Source organism: Eptatretus burgeri, chromosome 2 (assembly GCF_056783735.1).
Source record: "Eptatretus burgeri isolate ZD-2024b chromosome 2, Ebu_testis_v1, whole genome shotgun sequence".
NCBI classification, from domain to species: domain Eukaryota; kingdom Metazoa; phylum Chordata; class Myxini; order Myxiniformes; family Myxinidae; genus Eptatretus; species Eptatretus burgeri.
The window spans coordinates 32,560,972-32,578,841 of NC_140962.1; the positions used below are offsets into that span (position 1 = coordinate 32,560,972).

A 17,870-nucleotide genomic window follows, 5' to 3' on the forward strand; every position below is an offset into this window, starting at 1 on the left:
AACCTTGATCTTGACCCTTATTACAAGAGCTAGGAGAGAAAGATGAGGAAATGGCTACACCAGCCCAGAGCCCCACTCCAGGGACCACCTATTTGAGGGTTCCAAACTTGGCAGGTGAGGAGGAGAGGTTCCACATTTGATTTGAATGGAATGACAAAGTGAAAGTTTGGGACTTCATTGCATTGAAAGAGATTTTCTACAGTGCTAACAATGACAATTTTTTTCAGATGTGCAGTTTTCTCATGTTGTGGCAGCCTGCCTCAGAGAGATAATTCATTAAACCAACCTGTGGATGATCCTAAATGACTACCTTGTGCCACACCCGACTCAATAGGAAGAACATAATACCATCAACAGTGACCTGATGTTTCCCCTCGTGGAGAATCAGATAACCATTCAGGGAGAGGCCCCGAAATAACATTGACAGACAGTTTGAGAAATGTATGTCTGAGTACAAGACAATACAAAAAGGCTTGAAATATGTCCAGAGAGATAGTTCTGACCTCTTGTTTAAGATTTGGAGCTTCCATCCATTGTTGAATTGGAAAAGGCAACACATCAGTGGGAGAATAGCTGGGGCAGAAGCTGACTGATGATCGGAGAATAGAGATTTGCTGAAGAGCTTGACATCTGCAGCAATGATAGATTTCAACAATTGCTTGTGATGTGAGAAGGCTGAGTGGTCTGGAGTTATTGTGAATTGGGTTAATAGGACATCTTTGCAAAATGAAGGAGAATCTGAGAAATATCTGAAGAAAATGGTTTCTGAGGGTTTTAATATCAACACCATTTGGCTTAGTTGTAGAAAAGGTTTCAAAACTCAATGGAACTTCCCAAAGTTGGTGAGAACAAATTTCACTCGCTGCAGGGAGCAGCAATCTATGATTGGGGGGGGGGGAAGGGTGGGTACAGAGAGGGAGGGATTGTGGATCTTGATCTTTTTAGTGAGAACCATATTAAGATATTCAGCTTTTTCCAAAGCAGTGTCAAACATGATGACGTCCATCCTTTAAGAGTGAATGTATGGAAGAGGAATGTCTACCACTGACAGATTTAAACAACTGGCAACTGGCTTTGCAGGGTGGTGAGAAGCTTGAAAAGTTTGATGTCAGGTGAGCTTTATATTTTGTGTGCTATGCAGAGGGACTGTAGTTTCTCATCAGGTGGTTTTACTTTCTTGGTGGAGAATGAAAGCTGCTTTGGGGTGATTGCCTCATTACATGTGACATTGTACCAGTCTCAAGATTGTTGAATAGGACAATTGGACGTTTGAATGGATGAATGGGTAAAGCAGAAAAAGTCGTCTGTTGAGGACTTATTTCCAGGAAGTGTTGATATCAGGACCTGATGAGATGACGGACCAGTCTGTGAGGGAAAGAGCAGATTTCTTCCCAGACAAATCTGCCTTGCTAAACTGCCATACACATTGATGCCTTGGAGATTGTTGAGAGCAGAGGGAAGATAAGGACAAGTTTGAGGGGAAGTTTGACATCACTGGCCGAACAGAGAATGACTGCTTTTTTGAGAGATGTCGGGAGAAAAAGAATGAGGCTCAGTAAGTTTCCCCTAAAAGGCCTTTGCTGCATTGCTGTGAACTGTAATTTGATGACTCGCTCCCAGCCAACTGGTATTGAAGTTATTATTAAGAGAGAACTGTGATAAGACAGCAGAGAATCCATTTTTTGAACAAAGAGCCTCGTCAATGGTCACCACAGCTGGCAGGATGGTCAACACACAAAACCAAGAGGTTGTAAAAAGTGACATGAAGAAAAATAATACTCCATGAGGTTGTGTTGAAGGATAGGGCAGGGGTTAGTGGAAGGGAGTTGTGATCATACACAGCAAAACCAGCACTAGAACGAGAGCCGGGTCTGTCAAAATCCAACAGGGAGTAGCCAGAGAGGGAGACAGATGAGTCAGGAATATACTGCTTGAGAAAGGTTTCTATCAGACAAATTTTGTCAGTCGATGCAGAGACTCCCTGGACGGGGAGATATGAGAAGTTACTTTGAAGCCCTACTGATGTTACAGACCCACAGAGTGAGGCAGTGAGGAGGTGCAAAGACTGGGGGTTTTGAAGCATATGGGTAAGGGAACAGATGGTAGAAGAACTGGGAGGGGTAGAATATGGAGAGAAAGGAATGAGGGAGGGGGGATAAAAGGCTGGAGAGCTTGAAGGGAGGGGTGTCAGAAAGGGCAGAAGTGCTTATGGAAGGGAGAACAGCTGGGAAGAAAGGTTTGCAAAATGAATTTGTTTCGTATGAGCTCAGGAAAGGGCAAAGAGCAAAGAATGATACAAGAATAGGGACTTTATAAAATAATGGACACAAGACATTTTGAATGTTTAAAGAAACAATTTTGGGATAAGGGAGGAGAGGGCAATAGATCAGAGATGAGTATTGAGAACAAGGCTTACTGAAAAACCTTAAGTAGTGTATATGTATATATATATATATATATATATATATATATATATATATATATATATATATATATATATATGGCTTTCGAGAGCAGCGTTGACCCCAACACCATTATATGATTCGCAAATGAACACTGAACAGTTACAACGGATGAACTCAAAATAATCCGAGCAGTAGATCCTAGTTTGGAGGAGTTTTCAACAGACCTCGCCCACTTGTCCAAAACATGGACAAAGAAATCCAAGTTGCAACAACTTTTACTTATGCATGATAAATAATCAAGCACTGTACTGCATTAAACGCATCTAATAGTTGTTGTTTTCTGGTGGTTCTTTTTTTCTAAAAAAATTCAAAAAGCAACAAATCTGCTTTGCAAACTTTCTTTCACTTCTATCATAACCCTTTTGCTAAAATGTTGTGTTATTTTCTGGTAAAGAGCTAGCTAGTTGTCACGGATGTTCATGAATGGCTGTGATAATACAGCGATTAATTTAAGGCAATATGTTTTGATCATGTTTTGTTTTTATTACAGTACATTCAGACCTCTTGTAGCTCTGTGGATGCATTCCAACCTCTTGTTAGGAACCGCTCTAAGAGGTCATCCTAACATACAGTCAGTCCAATGGAGATGTGTTCCCGACAGCACTATTTCTTACGTATGAGTGATACTTGAACACTTAATTTGGCTCATTGGGGTATCGATAATAGCACTAATAATGATACTGTACACATGAAAAACATATTAAAGTATTTATAAATAAAAAGAAGAATTTTTAATGATGGATAATGACATTAAAAATAAAATACAATAAGCTACGTACTCACCAGTGCATTCAGTCAGAGATTGTATTCGGGCGGAGGTTGTGTCGGAGCTACTCCTGCGAGTAAGGGCTAGGCTGTGGCTCATCCTTCGTGCAAACTGCAGGCTTCTTGAACAAGGCATCCAAGGAGGACTGAGAATAATTCTAATGGTTGATGTACTCAAACCCAAGCTCTGACCAATATCAACCTTACGTTCCCCCTCCTCCACATGCCTTATCACCTGCATTTCTCATCCATACTGATGCTGTTCCTTACTGTTTGGACACATTACCAGCACTCTTACTCGCAGGAATTTTTTCAAGTATTATGGGTTTAAAATGCTTGTAAAAACGTGAGAAAACAAGGTAAAAAGAGTTACCATGGCAGATTAAATGCGGTTCTTCAGGGAGTGTTCAAAACTGGTCGAGGCGTATGCTAATTGGCGCAGCACCAACCAGGGTATGCTGTCCTCATTGGTTGAGTGCACGGCTCAAATATGTGTGTGTTCTTGTGTGGAACTTTCAAATCTTTGTATGGATTTTAGTCAACTATTGTTTTGTAGTACAAATCTCCCCCAGGAAAATTAGCACTACAACTAAACAGCGTTCTAAAAGGCAGCATTATACGAGGTATGTCTGTATTATTTTAATAAAAATGCCACCATTTTTTTATTGATTTATTTGCAATACTGACTTTCTCTTTCCGTATTTGTTAAAGGATGGCTGGAGTCAGCAGCAATTCATTGTACCAGGAACGGTGGAGCGGGGCCGGACGCACGCGCGGGCTTTCTCGCAGCCCTCCTCTCCTCCGCGTGGGCCTACGCTCACCCGCAGCCTCTCTGGTAAACTGCTTGCACTGTTGAGCATCAAATGGCAGTAACAAAATACAAAGTGCATTCAAAGAATCTGTTTAATTCTTACTATATGAATACTACATTATTCAGAGCATATGCTCGAAGATTCTTCATATGAGCTTGAAAAAGAAGAGGAAAAAATGGCTTTATGATTTGTTCAGACATTAAGAGAGTGAATATTGTAAAATTGGGCCTTCCAGATTGGTGCATTTATGAAGGGGGAGAAGAGCGGATGTTGAAGCTATGATGACCTCTTATTTCCTTGTCTGTGTGTACATCAGTGGGCAGCACACCATCATCACATTCGGCTACACCGAACCACCGTGTTCGCAATCACGCAGAGTATGCCTTTGTACGCTCGGCTAGTGAGCGCATCCAGTCTCCCAACTATAAGGATTCGACCCGAGGTACACATGGACATTTGACGTGGCATCATGCTGTGTATTTGTTTGGATTATCTTCTTATATTTCGACTTTTGGAAAGGTTACATTAAAATGAAGATATTCAGGTCACATTATAATGATTTCAGAAAGGTCACACAAAATAATACTATTTCATGAATTGGTGCGAACCCAGATGTCAAACTTGGTGATTACGGGAAAGTTTTCCTTTCGTGTTAGGCTTGGCTACAATATTTGTATGCCATGTGTCACAAAGCTTTGGAAAGTGTAAGTACAAACATTCCTCTGGCATAAACCTCATGTGGTCCATTCATTTATGATCAGCAACCTGCACGAATCCCCTCTTCAGTCCCATTGTAGGCATGTCAAAGTCAATCCTCCAGCATGTTGCTTTCGCAGCTGAAAAACAGTAATCCCCTGCTTTAGACAACTGCTTGCATGTGCTTTCTCTGCTGACCAGGCAGATGATGTGGATTGATGTAAAGAGGAATGTATTTGACATTGGAACATTACCGTTGTATTTGAGAAATCAACCTTTCTCATCCCGTAAACTTTTGGAAAAAAAACAAACAATGAACTTTTTTTGGTGAATGCCTTTTTGTGAAAGAGCTGTGCTGACTTTTAGAAGTGTTAAAAAAAAAAGTTGTGTGGATAAGATATTCAAAATGTTCCAACACATGCCAACTCTTTAATGTACAATTTTTATTATTATTATTTTTGCCTGTCTGGACCAAATATTTTCCCTTTAAACCTTTGAACCCTGAGCTCCTTGGACTTTCGGCTCCCCCACCCTGGGCTCCCTGGAGAAAAATCTGGCTCCTCGGATATATGGAGGTTTGAATAATGGCCGGTAAACCGGCCGCTCGGATATATGGAGGTTTTAATAGCGGCCGGTAAAACGGACGCTAAGGTTCAAAGGGTTAAGTGTTTTTTTTTACATCAATCGACTTCATAAAAGACTGAGTGATATACCCATCTACAGTATCCAATTATGTGATGTGCTGCAGTTTATGTAAGATATATTTGCAACAAAGACTATAAAATAGACAAAAGAAAAGGGATACAGTACAGTACAGTACAATACAGTATTTTATGGCAAAAAAATACATGAGTGAACTCGAACGGCATTCGGTGGAGCGCATACCTCTGGCAGGCTGAACAGTTTATGTTTTGTATCCCACTAATAGGCCACATCTGGATCCACAGCTGAAGCAAAATGTAATCGGCTTGTTCTTGTCACCTGACTAACTCATCCACATAGTTTTGTCATAACTCGTCCACAACTTTTTCGAATATCATTCCACATATCGTTTTTGGCCCCGTCTCTCAATGATGAAAAATCACTTTGAAAATTTTTTAAAATTCTCATGTCCAAATCTGGATTTTCAACAAAATTGAATCAATTCTTTCTTGGCACACACAAATCCTGTCCACCATGATCCGTCCCAATCCGTCCACCACTTTTTTAGATATCGTGCCATATATCGTTTTTGGCCCTGTCTCTCAATGGTGAAGAATTAGTTTTAAAATTCTATGTATCCTGATCCGGATCCGGATCTTCACCAAAATCGAATCAATTCATCCTTGTCACACACCCAACCTGTCCACTAAATTTCTTCCAAATCCGTTCACAACCTTTTGAGATATCCTGCTCAGAGCCAAACAGACAGATAAACCGACAAACCCAAACTAGGTTGAAAACATAATTTCTGTCCACCTTCGGTGGCAAAGGTTATAATGAGAAGTACAATTGTATGCTTATCCATTGGCTTGGATTTGTTGTACGACTTCGTGTTGTGTGTGAATGATCATTCAAACGCGAGCAGAAGGAATAGCCAGATTAATGTCCCCTTTAAATGGTAACACCTGATCGATGCAGCATCTTACCTGTAAAGCACCAGGATGATAGTTTATAGCCAGGATGGGAATTTAACCCAAACTCGACAGCTCAAAGGCAAGTATACAATAACTGAGCTATCCTGTCTACCCTTGAGGGATTATTAAAAGAAGTAAATAAGAGCGCGTGAGCCGGCAAAGGTTCGTAGGGTTTAAGGACTGACATGGAAATGTTCCGTACCTTGTAATGGAAGGATGCTATTTAAATATGCCAAATTCCTGGCAAGATCCCCCAGTTGTAAACTGCATTTTGCGCAGTCTGGGAAAGCAAACGGTCTAAGAAAAATAAATGCATTTATTGTGCACGAGCACACCACTGGCCAGGTAATTACTTGGAATGCAGCCTGAGGTGAGCTCAAAACTCATCGTCGTTTGCAAATGTGGAGCAAATGAGCAATAATCAATCGGGCGGTGTACAGAAACCGGTAGCTTTTTCGCTTTCAATTATACATCGCCTTAGACTAGAACATGGCTACTGCATGGCGCATCATTAGAAGTCAGGTGGATGTACCTGTGCGGTGAAGCCAAGAGCAATTGAATGGCACATTGGAGGAGAAAAGGACAGTGATATCTCAGCCTACATGTTCTCATACTCTTTCTCCCCTTTCTAAAATGTATTTGGGTGATCCCCACAAAATAAGCCAATGATGTATTGGCCACCACTATTAATTTTTGATTGAATTAACACTTCTTTGAAGAAGAGTTATTTTTGACTGGGAATTTCAATCCTTGTTTGTGTACAAGGAAGACAAGGGGAAGCACGTCCTGGTGCAGTGTAAAGAGGGTTTACGAGGTGTGCTCAAAAAGTATCCAACCTTAATTTTTCGTGCGTAAACAAATGAAGCTAGGGAGGCGTGGTTTGGTGCACGTATGTAGGTGATCCTAATCCGTATGCGTGAATATTTTCCCGCTTGCAGAAGCTGTCAGTCGCCGACAGACCGCCGATGAGTGAGGAAGTGTAAGTGAGCGCCGTCGGATTTTCGTTTTTGACAAAATGACGGATCACTGTGGTTTCATCGCCAGTGATCACTGTGTTGAAGAAGTTGGGATCGCTGTTCACAGTCTCCAGCATGTCCTGTGTGATCTCCAAACGGAGTTGCTTCTGCTCGATCGTGAGCAGCTTTGGCACGAACTTCGCTGAGATTCTCCTTAAGCCCAAATCCTCAGTCACAATGGAATGAACGGATCCAATGCTGACGCCCGCCTCGTCTGCAAGTTCTCTGATCGTGATTCGGCGATTCTGCATCGGCAGGGTCCTCACTTGGTCAATGACGATCTTATTTCGGGATGTTCAGGGCCTACCAGAACGTGCTTCACTTTCCACTGATGTGCGACCATCTTTGAAGTGGTTGTACCACTCTTTTATCTGTGTGGTGCCCATTGCTACATTCCCGAAGGCCTGTTGAATCTTGCGGATCGTTTCCACTTGTGAATCGCCAAGCTTTACACAAAATTTGATGCAGTAGCGTTGTTCAAGTTTTTCCGTCATTTTGTCAAAAACGAAAATCCGACGGCGCTTACTTACATTTCCTCAATCATCGGCGGTCTGTCGGCGACTGACAGCTTCTGCAGGCGGGAAAATATTCACGCATACGGATTAGGATCGCCTACATACATGCACCAAACCACGCCTCCCTCGCTTCATTTGTTTACGCACGAAAAATTAAGGTTGGATACTTTTTGAACACACCTCATATATGTTACTTATTGAATATTCTTTAGAGCTTTACTTGCTTCCCACCATAATTGGATCTTTGCATTGGCTCGGCTACAATACAGGTGTTGAGGCCCAGTCACACCTTGACGTTTTAGCCAGCTTATGCCGATTTTTGGAAAATTTGTCTAAAACGCTGGTACACATCGAATACGTTATGGGTAAGTTTTGATAACATTGAGAGGACGCTGAAAAACACTGCCATACGTCGTTGTGCGCTGGCTTTAAACATTGTACTTTTCGGTTGTCCTCAAATTTTCCATGCTTGAAATTTTAAGACTTATGCCAGCGTATGATTCACACGCTCCGCATAACGCTGGCCATAAGTTGTAGGCACGTCACGCGATCGTTGACACACGTTGACACACGTTACTTGTGAGTTACTCACAAGTTGAAACACGTCGAGGTAATGTTTAGCGTACCCGAAACTTATTTCTAACCTATGAGTTACGTGTTGTACTCACGTTACGTGATCGGTGACACACATTGACACACGTTACTTGTAAGGTGCTCATAAGTCGAAACACATCAAGGTAATGGTTAGAGTCAGTGTTCCAGACTCCCTGGTTTTTTTTTTTTTTAGGTTTTTTTTTTTCTTCCTTCCTTCGGTATGATGGTGATTTTGACACTTCGATTTCTAGTGCGGTTATAATATAATATAATTAATAGGCTGCCGCTCAACGATTTAAATCATAACCGCACTGTACACTGAACACCATCATACCGAAGAAAAAAAAAAACTGGGAGTCTGGAACACCGACGCTAACCATTACCTTGACGTGTTTCGACTTATGAGCACCTTACAAGTAACGTGTGTCGATGTGTGTCAACGATCGCATATCGTGCGTACAACTTATTCCCATCGCATGCAGAGCGTGTGTCATACGGCAAGTAGGTCGTAAAATTTTCAACATGCTCAAAATTACAAGATGTACTCCACTTAATACAATGTATGATAGCGTACTTTAGCATTCTATTCACGCATACCAAACTTACCCATACCGTATTCGACGTGCGCCAGCGATTTAGACGCATTTTTCAGAGGTCGGCATACGCTGGCAAGATCGCCAAGGAGTGACTGCGATGTTGACACTTCCATTTCTGCAGCGGTTATGATTTGAATCGTTGTGCAGCAGCCTTTTCATAACCTACGCCACATCATCGTCGGCGATGCGTGCAGCGCGCTATGCCTAAGTTAGACTAACGTTGGGCATAGGTTGTGAACGCCGACAACAGGTTGAGCATTCGTTGGTATAAGTTATCTATAACACAACGAAATGTTCTGTGTCCGTTACTAATACATGATGCATAAGACCAAGTCGTTATGAATACGTCCGAATCTTTAAAAAAACATCAAAAGTTCAACGTAAGCCAGCGTTGTACATACATTTTAATACGTTGCCATTGCTGGCTAAAACGTCAAGGTGTGACTGGGCCTTTACCTATCACAAAGGACATTGACCATTCACACAGTATTGTCAGGTCAGGCCAAATTAAATCTGCGACTTGCTGCAGCTACCATGTAAACCTGTACGAACCTGTTTGAATGTCCAGTTTTTGGCCCGATTAAGCGCTTTTTCCCGACTGTCCTCGATCCAAACATTGAGCGCTCTTCTAATTATTTTAAGAAGATGATCACGAGACTGGTATGAGCCTTTTGCACTTTGATGGCAGCAACCCTTGCATGGATATTTGACTCTCGTTTACACACAGTTGATTCATTGATCCGGTAATGGCAGCCCACAGATGCCGGACTTTCACTTCTTGCCGACGTATCCAACAACTCGATTTCTTCACACAATGTCATAACCTTTCTCTGCCTTTTGGCACGGTTAATTTTATCCATCGTTTTACGTTTGGGTGCCATTATTAACTGTTGTGTGTCTACTACATCTTGTAAATCTGGTATTACAGGATCTTCGTACGTCATTCATGTTTGATGACGATTCGTTATTAAATTTAGCTTTGTTCCTGTATGCTTGTCTGATTACTGCAATGAATGGTGCTCGAGAAACAAGAAAAGGCTCATCATGGGAGGTAATTGTACACACGGATGCAAACAATGACTCATCTCAGCTCAAAAACCACAATTGGCCGAAATGAAATCAGAACACAATTAGTTGCCTGCGATTGGTAGGGTCCGCAAAATTTGAGGCTTTACTGGACTTAACTCCTTCAGTACTGGGTTTCTTTGGAGAATCCTTGGCTATCGCTGGTCATCTTTGTATCCAACAAGCGTTTGCTGAGAGAGACTCAGGTGAGATTTGGCACCTGTATAGTCCATGAGTGTCATCTGCGGCTGTACGGACATGTGGCTCATTTTCCCCAAGTTGTTCCTGCTCATCAGATTCTCTCAGCGAGGGCGCCTTGTGAGTGGAGGGGCCCAATGGGCCGACCATATGCCTCGTGGCTGTGGCAGGTTGATCGGCATTTCCAGGAGATGGGGATGGGCCAGGCATCTGCCTGGGGGATGGCCAGCCCCTGGAGTACCGACGGAAAATGCATGCGGCAACGCGCTTCTCCGGCGCATGTTTCCCCCATGCCTGACCTGACCGCCATTTTCGCCTCTTGTTAGCTGGCCAATTTTAATTTGAGCATTGTCTTCTTAAATGTGCACCACGTGTTGCAAGAAACATCAGTGTCTTTTATATTGCCAGATCATTCAATAATACTTTAATGTCCCTCTGATTGTGACTACAGGGAAATTATTTTGTCAGTCATTGAGTGGACCTGAGGAATAATCAGGGTTTTGCTTTGAAACAAATAAAAACAACAAGTTGTTATCTTGTTAGGTGTTCGCTCCTTCTACACGAAGAGCAGATATATTGTTTCTGCTTTCTTTCCAACACATTGCAATTGTACACCATTTAATCATTTCTGAACCAATCATATTCAAGTTTTGCATGAAAGTACCTTGGTTCAATACACCCAGATATCATTTATGGATTTAGGCCTTCATCCCCCGCCATTCCTGTTTTTCTTCTTTGGTATGCAACACGAGGCTGTGAGTAATATCATTGGCTGAGGGTGCGGCTGTGCTGCTGATGCAATGTCCTCTGTAGATTAGGACAGGAATTTAGAATTTGCCTATGGTGCCTGCAATAGCGCGCGCCTACTCTTCAAGGGATCTCGACCATTCACCAACTAATGCTGGCAGACGGGACGCCCAGTTTAACGTCTATTTGAGGGACAACACGCATATTGAATTCTCGCCCTGCCTGTGAGATACCAGGATGACAGTTTATAACTGGGCCGAGATTCAAACCCAACTGTGCACACCTCCAGTCCATTCCTGTTTTATGGTATCAAAGGAAAAATTGCACATTTTGCCTTGCTATTTCCTTGTGTTTGTCTTGCTATTTCAGTCAATAGAGATGAGATCTGGTTCATTTGGCTAATGCAGGTAAGCATTGGTCTGGTATCTTCCTTTCCGTTTGACATTGATCAGAGGTCAAAATTGATTGTGAAATATTGGTTTTGACCTGCCAGACCATTATATTTAAACGTATTGAGACAACTCTTGGTCAAAAAAAACAACCTTGCCATAGACCCCTCAAACTAAAGCAGGTGAACATTGGTCAAGTGTCTTTCTTTTGATTTTACATGGCTCAAAGTGGGTGGATGGTTGGGGGCATAATGCATTCGCTTGTGAATGTTTGCAATTCCAGTTAAGAGATACTTTCAAACTGGTTTATATCTATTTTATTTTTAAACTGGTGTACTGATACTCTCCTGTTAATAATTTCCACCATGCTTAATAATTAATTATTCTTCCACCACTGATGGCAAGCTGATCTAATCCTCACTGAATGGTTTATAAAATGCTGTCTTCCAGGCTCAAGGCAGTCACCAAGTGGCACTTTGAGAAGTTCACTTGCTTCGCACACTGTAGATGGTGCACCTCCTCGACAGGTATCAACCACCTTCAGGGTGGCCTGAAAGTCGCTTTACCCCTCCCCAATAAAGCATTCGTTCTTAAACTCTGAAAATATACAGGTTTTATTGTGCAGTACTTACAATAATCAGACATTGTACCTGTATTAGTGTTGCTGCCTACCATGGTGGGAGAGAGCAGAGGGGAAAGGAGGGAGGGAGGTGCGAGAAATTTGGCATGGGTAAAGTGACTTTCAGGCCACCTTACACGCTCGTGTGCCGTGCAATTTTACAGTACAGGAAAATTCTTATTATTTTTATTTATTTAAAGTTTCGATTGCAATACACTGCAGTATTTATTTTGGATTGGCTCCATCTAAAAGTGATCTAACCATGTAGATATGATTATGCACATGTTTTCAGTTATGTCCTGAACCAATCGCATCACACCCTGTTACTACAGACACTGAACTGGCGTGACACCTCAATGCGTAGCCGCGACTACGACACTCTACGGGCAACACCAGCCCCGCGATCACATTATGAAGATCCGTACTTTGATGATCGCCTTTTCTATACTGGTGAAGGCGGTGCTGTGGGCCGGGCTACAAAACAAGCTCCCACATTCCCAGATGTGTTCATGAAAAGCCAACCCATGGCACGAGGGCATGGGAATTATGAAACTCTGCGATACCAGGATGCTTCCGATTCTTGGGTGTGACCTACAACTGGACAAAGCAGGCTCAACACGAGTGATAAAGCTGTTCTTGTGGCATGTGGAGTTTGCTGTGCTCTTCACGTTACGCAAAAGGGCATCTGAATGCATTTTGTACACATGTACTCGATGGCATTGACCAACAGTCGTTTGAACTTGCAAACTGGAAAAGGAAAGGGCAGAATGAATAAGAATTTGCCCATCGAATTGTCCAACTGCTTTAAATGTATTTAAATTTCCAAAGAGCAGGGGATTGATAAACAATGATGCCTTTTAAACCCAATACAAAGATAAGTGGCATTTTTGTAAAGTTAGTTTTCTTTTTTTATTATTGTTATTATTGAGACTTTCTCTCGCTGACAAGCACTGTGACACTGCATCTGGTTAAAGCTGGAACTGATTTTGCAAAATTAGATGTGGTAGCTAAACAATCATTGGGGAAATTGAACTTATTCTTAACTTGAAGTTTGGTTTTTTTAATTGATTTATTTCTCTTTTGTTTTTTTTTGTTTGTTTGTTTTTTAACAAGTTTTGCTTTGGTGAGCAGAATGGCATGTATATTTGTGAGAATATATAGGAGGGGGTTGGGGTTTGTGATTGAGAGCTTTCAGCCTTCCAATATACCAAGGGGCTTATGTTGAGTTACTCTGATGCTTCTTTGTGCAAGTCATGCTGAGAAGTCACTATTTGGTTCCATTTCTACATTGACAGAGCGCCTGTGCCATGCGATAATAGAAAAATTAACATTTCAAAAGAAAGGTGGGGGAGGAGGGATGGCAATCATAGTTCCGTTATGGAGCTTGCTTTGAAAGTTATAATATTGCATTGGTTACATAACATGCATGAAACATCCGATGGTGTATGCTGCGTACGAGATTGTATAATGACATTTTGCAGAAAGGAATATGGTTGTGGTTGTATGAAGGCAAAGTGTCCAAAATCGATCACAGCTTGATTTGCACAATGAAATGTGAAATCAATGGTAATTGACTGGGAACACCCTTCAGTTTGAGGCGTAGTTTGAAGCTGGAGAGCTTTTCATGGTTTACGTCGGCTGACTATCAGGCTTCATACACCGGTGAGGCTGATGTGATGTAGCAAGACTAAGTGTGTTGCTGCAAATGTGTGGGCTGTCTTTGTTGAAGGAAAAGAGAGAGAAAGAGTTTGAAAAGTCTTTGTAAGTGCTTTAGATGGAGTGATGTTACGTTGAAGTGTTTAAAGGTGTTATAGTGTGTGCATTCCTCAAGAAGCATGCTTAAAAATAGATGTGAAGTAGAGAGGTTTTTGTAAGTTTTCTGAAGGAAAGTTGGGTGGGTGCCTTGCCACTAATTATGGCTCTTTGTTGGTGATTCTCGAAGTACAAAAGAAAAGAAAAGGTGCCTTATGAAGGACGACTCCAAAATATCCATCCTCCAAAACTTTATCTGGTTTTAAGATGCGTTTTCCCAAATCGCAATATGATCGATGGGATTGCTTTGTTGTATCATGTTGAAAGAGAAGCTCACCCTCGGTTTTGTATTCAGATTGTACTTGTGCTACGATGACATGTGCAAGTCATGCAGGGAGCTCCCCAGAAGCTCATAGTTTGTTTCAGGTGTATTCTTATGCTATGTTTCCATAAAGTGCCAAAAGGGTGAAAGTTTATAACTTTGAAGTCTTCAAGCTGTATCATGATTTTGGGTTATTATCTAACATAGATGTCACATGGCCCTGTGTATGAGCAAAAGCCCTATCATAGTCAAATTAAATGGAATGAAATGGTTACAAACAAGAGGCAATGGTAGTACGGAACATGAAGACATTCCACATGCTTTCAAACAGGGTCTGAAAAGAAGAGGGTGGGTATAGAGAGTGGTTAAACAGATCATGGTTAGGAGTGGGAGATGACATGAGACGCCAGCAAGCTGCAACTCTGAAGCACTGCAGGGAAGATTGCAAATGGACAGACATAGGCAGGAAAAAAAGAGAGGAATAAGGACAGCAGGTGAGCACACAGCCTTAACTTTGGAATATTAACAAGAAACAGATTGCCAGAATAATCATTTTTTACCTGGAAGAGTTTGTGAGAGACTCAGGGTTAAAATGGCAGGGCAATGCTATACCTATAACACACCAGTAGGCTGTGTTACAGGTGTCAGCCGAACTTCTGATTTTTTTTCCCAGTTTGGTTGTGATCGAAGCAGTTGGAAACGTACATGAAATGGAAAAGAGGATTTTGCAAGAATTATGAACAGTGGTTTATGTCGATTAGAAACAGCACTGGACCAAGCATTCTGCCTTGGGGTACAACACCCTTTATGGGTGGGCATGCGTGAAAATTGTGAAGAGCTACACATTGTTTGTGAGCGTGGAGAAGGGTTGCAATCGGACATGAAGATGGCCGCGAACAGGGTGAGACATAAAGCCATGGAGATGGCCATGCACAGCACAGAAAGCCAAACAGTGCCCAATGTTTGAATCTTATTTAGGACCCAACAAGTGATTATTTTTTTTAATGAAGCCTACGTAAAATATCCATTTGCAGATGCAAAACCTTTTCTTTTTAATGAAATACAAATCTTAAAAAAAAAAACTCATTAAAGAGAGCAATACTCTATTATGCTGGGATGTATTGTCAACAAACAAACAACATGGTGGAGGGAGATCGGTGGACAAAAGCGACAAACATTTGAATATAGAGATTTAGAATGGCTACAATTCTATAGATAGGAGAGGATTGGTAAGAAAAGTTCAAATGTAGGCATTTGACAGCGCAATTTGATGAAGTGCTGCATTCTTAAAGAAACAAGCACAAAATAGCCAAATAGTCTGACAGACTTAGAGGTGCTTCCATAAACAAGAGAAAAGAGAAACAAAAGAGTGGAGGTGCATCCCTTGGATTTGAGGAAGGTCAGGAGGTATTGATTTATGGATGAATCTGTACAACCTGGAGGGGTTGGGGAAGATTGAGCAGGAGAGGGCTTGAGTGACGAGCCCAGAAGAGAGTACAGCAAGGCCTCCAACCTGTTCATTTTGAGGGAAGAGAAGGCTCTATGCCAAAACCTTTTGCTAAGGCATACCAATGTGCCTGAAAACTGGAGATTCAACTGTCTTCAAAGGACAACTTCCAAATCCAGAGCAGCAGCCCACCAAAAGGATCTATAGTCTGTAGCCCTGAGTATAAACATGCGGTACAACATTTTTATCTGAGATGTATCAAGAAAATACTCGTCTTTACAATCTGTGGGATTACATGGGCTGGCAGCGTAGCTTGGTGATTGCATCATTGCTTCTGAACTTTATAGTCTGGGTTTGATTTCTGATGGAATACAATCTGACTACAGACTTGTATTGGACTGGCTTTTTGCCAGTCACATGTTGCATCCTTTCAGGCAATGTTAAGCCAGCTCTCTTGCTTGCACTTGAGTAACCGGTACCACGTCAACTTACTGGATTCTGGTCTACACCATTGTTTGTCATATTGTTACTCTGTTATTGCAAGCGATTATTGAGAGTTCAAGCTAAAAGAAATGACGTTTCTTTTAGTGGAAATGCCAAGTCATTAAAATCCTTTCATGCCACGATTGGGTACCCTCTTTCTGGAGAGATGATCAATGATCATATTTTTGACATGGGTACCAACAGACTAGAAATGTGGAATGCCGGTGTTTTTACATGGTGCAAAATAGCGTGATGTATTTGCGGAGGTATTGTCAGTCTTTTCACACTTATCTCGTGGCTCGTAACACGGTTACTCACTCACCACTTGTAGAAATGTCACACTGGTAAATTTTACAGTGGCTTATGATGCTATTTCAGGTTCCCACCTTCTCTAACCACACCACCATTTTCATTGAGCCAAGTCCGGTGGCTGAATTCAATAGAGGTTCTTTCTTTTTCATTTTTTTGTTTGTTTGTTTGTTTTTTTTATTGCTCTTCAATGAGAATCACATTAAACATCCAAAATTGATACCGGCACTGGGATATGGAAAAGTTGAGAGTGAACATGGAGTATGTAAAGTTTTTATTATTATTTTTTTTTTTTTGCCATTCCTTCCAGCTGTTCGACTAACACATCATATTCCGATATGAAAAAATGGACCTCACTTCAACATATTAATTGCAGAGTAGGACCTCAGATAATTGGATAAACTACAAGTACTTCGGAGGGTGGTTTAACCCCCAGCTATTAACATTCATGAGTGGTTCTGCTTTGCCTCTGCACGATGATGGAAAAAAAAAAACTTGAATAAATATTGTTATGAAAACGAGAATTTCTGTGTTCATTGTGATGCTTTGCTTTGATTAGAATTGTTATGATGTAATTATTACTGTTATGGAATTTGGGGCATGTATGATTATGTTTTGTCGTAGAATCATTTAGTATGTGTCACGTTTGGGAAATAGAGTGAGGAAATGTGAACAATGTTGTTAATCGTAGTAAAAACGAATAACGCAACTAACCAATGAGGTCAGCAGCTTTCATCTTTGAGCAAAGATTTGCCCAGGGAAGTGAAAACTAGCTCAGTGGTTCAGGGCCTTGGAAGCAACTGGCAGTTGTGTGATTGGCTGTTAAGAGGCAGGGGTATGCCAGCTATGCATCCATAAAAGTGTAAGAATTGACGGACTAGTTTGAGAGACCAACGAAGTGGATCCCTCGCGTAACAAAATTTGTATTGTATTTGTGAAAGATGGAAGCCAACTGTGTCACAATGCAAGTCCAGAATTTGAACAAGTGGGATAAAAAAGGAACAGATTAAGGAAGGAAGTTGTACTGGTTGGAGGAAGGAGGTTGTACTGGTGAGAGAAAGGAGGAACAAAGGAGTGAAGAATAGCAATGAGCCTGGATTAGAGGAATTCACAAGGAGGTTGTTACTGAAAAAAATGTGTATGATCTGGAGAGTTTGAGGAGAGATAGAGTGATGAAGAAACAGAGGGAGCAAGCAGTACAAAATAGTGAAAAAAAGAAGAGGCCACCAACCCCTGTGTTTCTGCTTTTGTGAGAAATGACAATGATTTTGAAAGCTTTGGATTCCACAGCATAGGTGTGAAGCAGGGATAGGTGTGAAGCAGGGGCACCAGTCCATCGGGGAAAGAAGTATGCCATTGAGCAACTGACAAATGCCTTGTTGGCTGTAAGAATTTCAAATTCATGAAGCATGGACAAGGTGCAATAAATAATGTTCTGAACCTGTCCTAAATGATCAGCATCTG

The 17,870-nt window shown here is 41.5% G+C and overlaps 1 protein-coding gene across 5 annotated transcripts in view; it reads left to right on the plus strand.

The window, feature by feature from the left end:
• LOC147031757 (catenin delta-2-like) overlaps positions 1-16,930 on the plus strand; it is a 189,196-nt gene extending 172,266 nt beyond the window's left edge. For all 5 annotated transcript variants that reach the window (XM_085867143.1, XM_085867157.1, XM_085867135.1 and 2 more), the window contains 4 exons: positions 3,942-4,065; positions 4,359-4,484; positions 11,925-12,001; positions 12,426-16,930. In XM_085867143.1, coding sequence (XP_085723269.1) covers positions 3,942-4,065; positions 4,359-4,484; positions 11,925-12,001; positions 12,426-12,683 — 585 coding nt within the window. In that variant the 3' untranslated portion in view covers positions 12,684-16,930. The remainder of the gene's footprint in view (positions 1-3,941; positions 4,066-4,358; positions 4,485-11,924; positions 12,002-12,425) is intronic.
• The last annotated feature ends 940 nt before the right edge of the window (positions 16,931-17,870 follow it).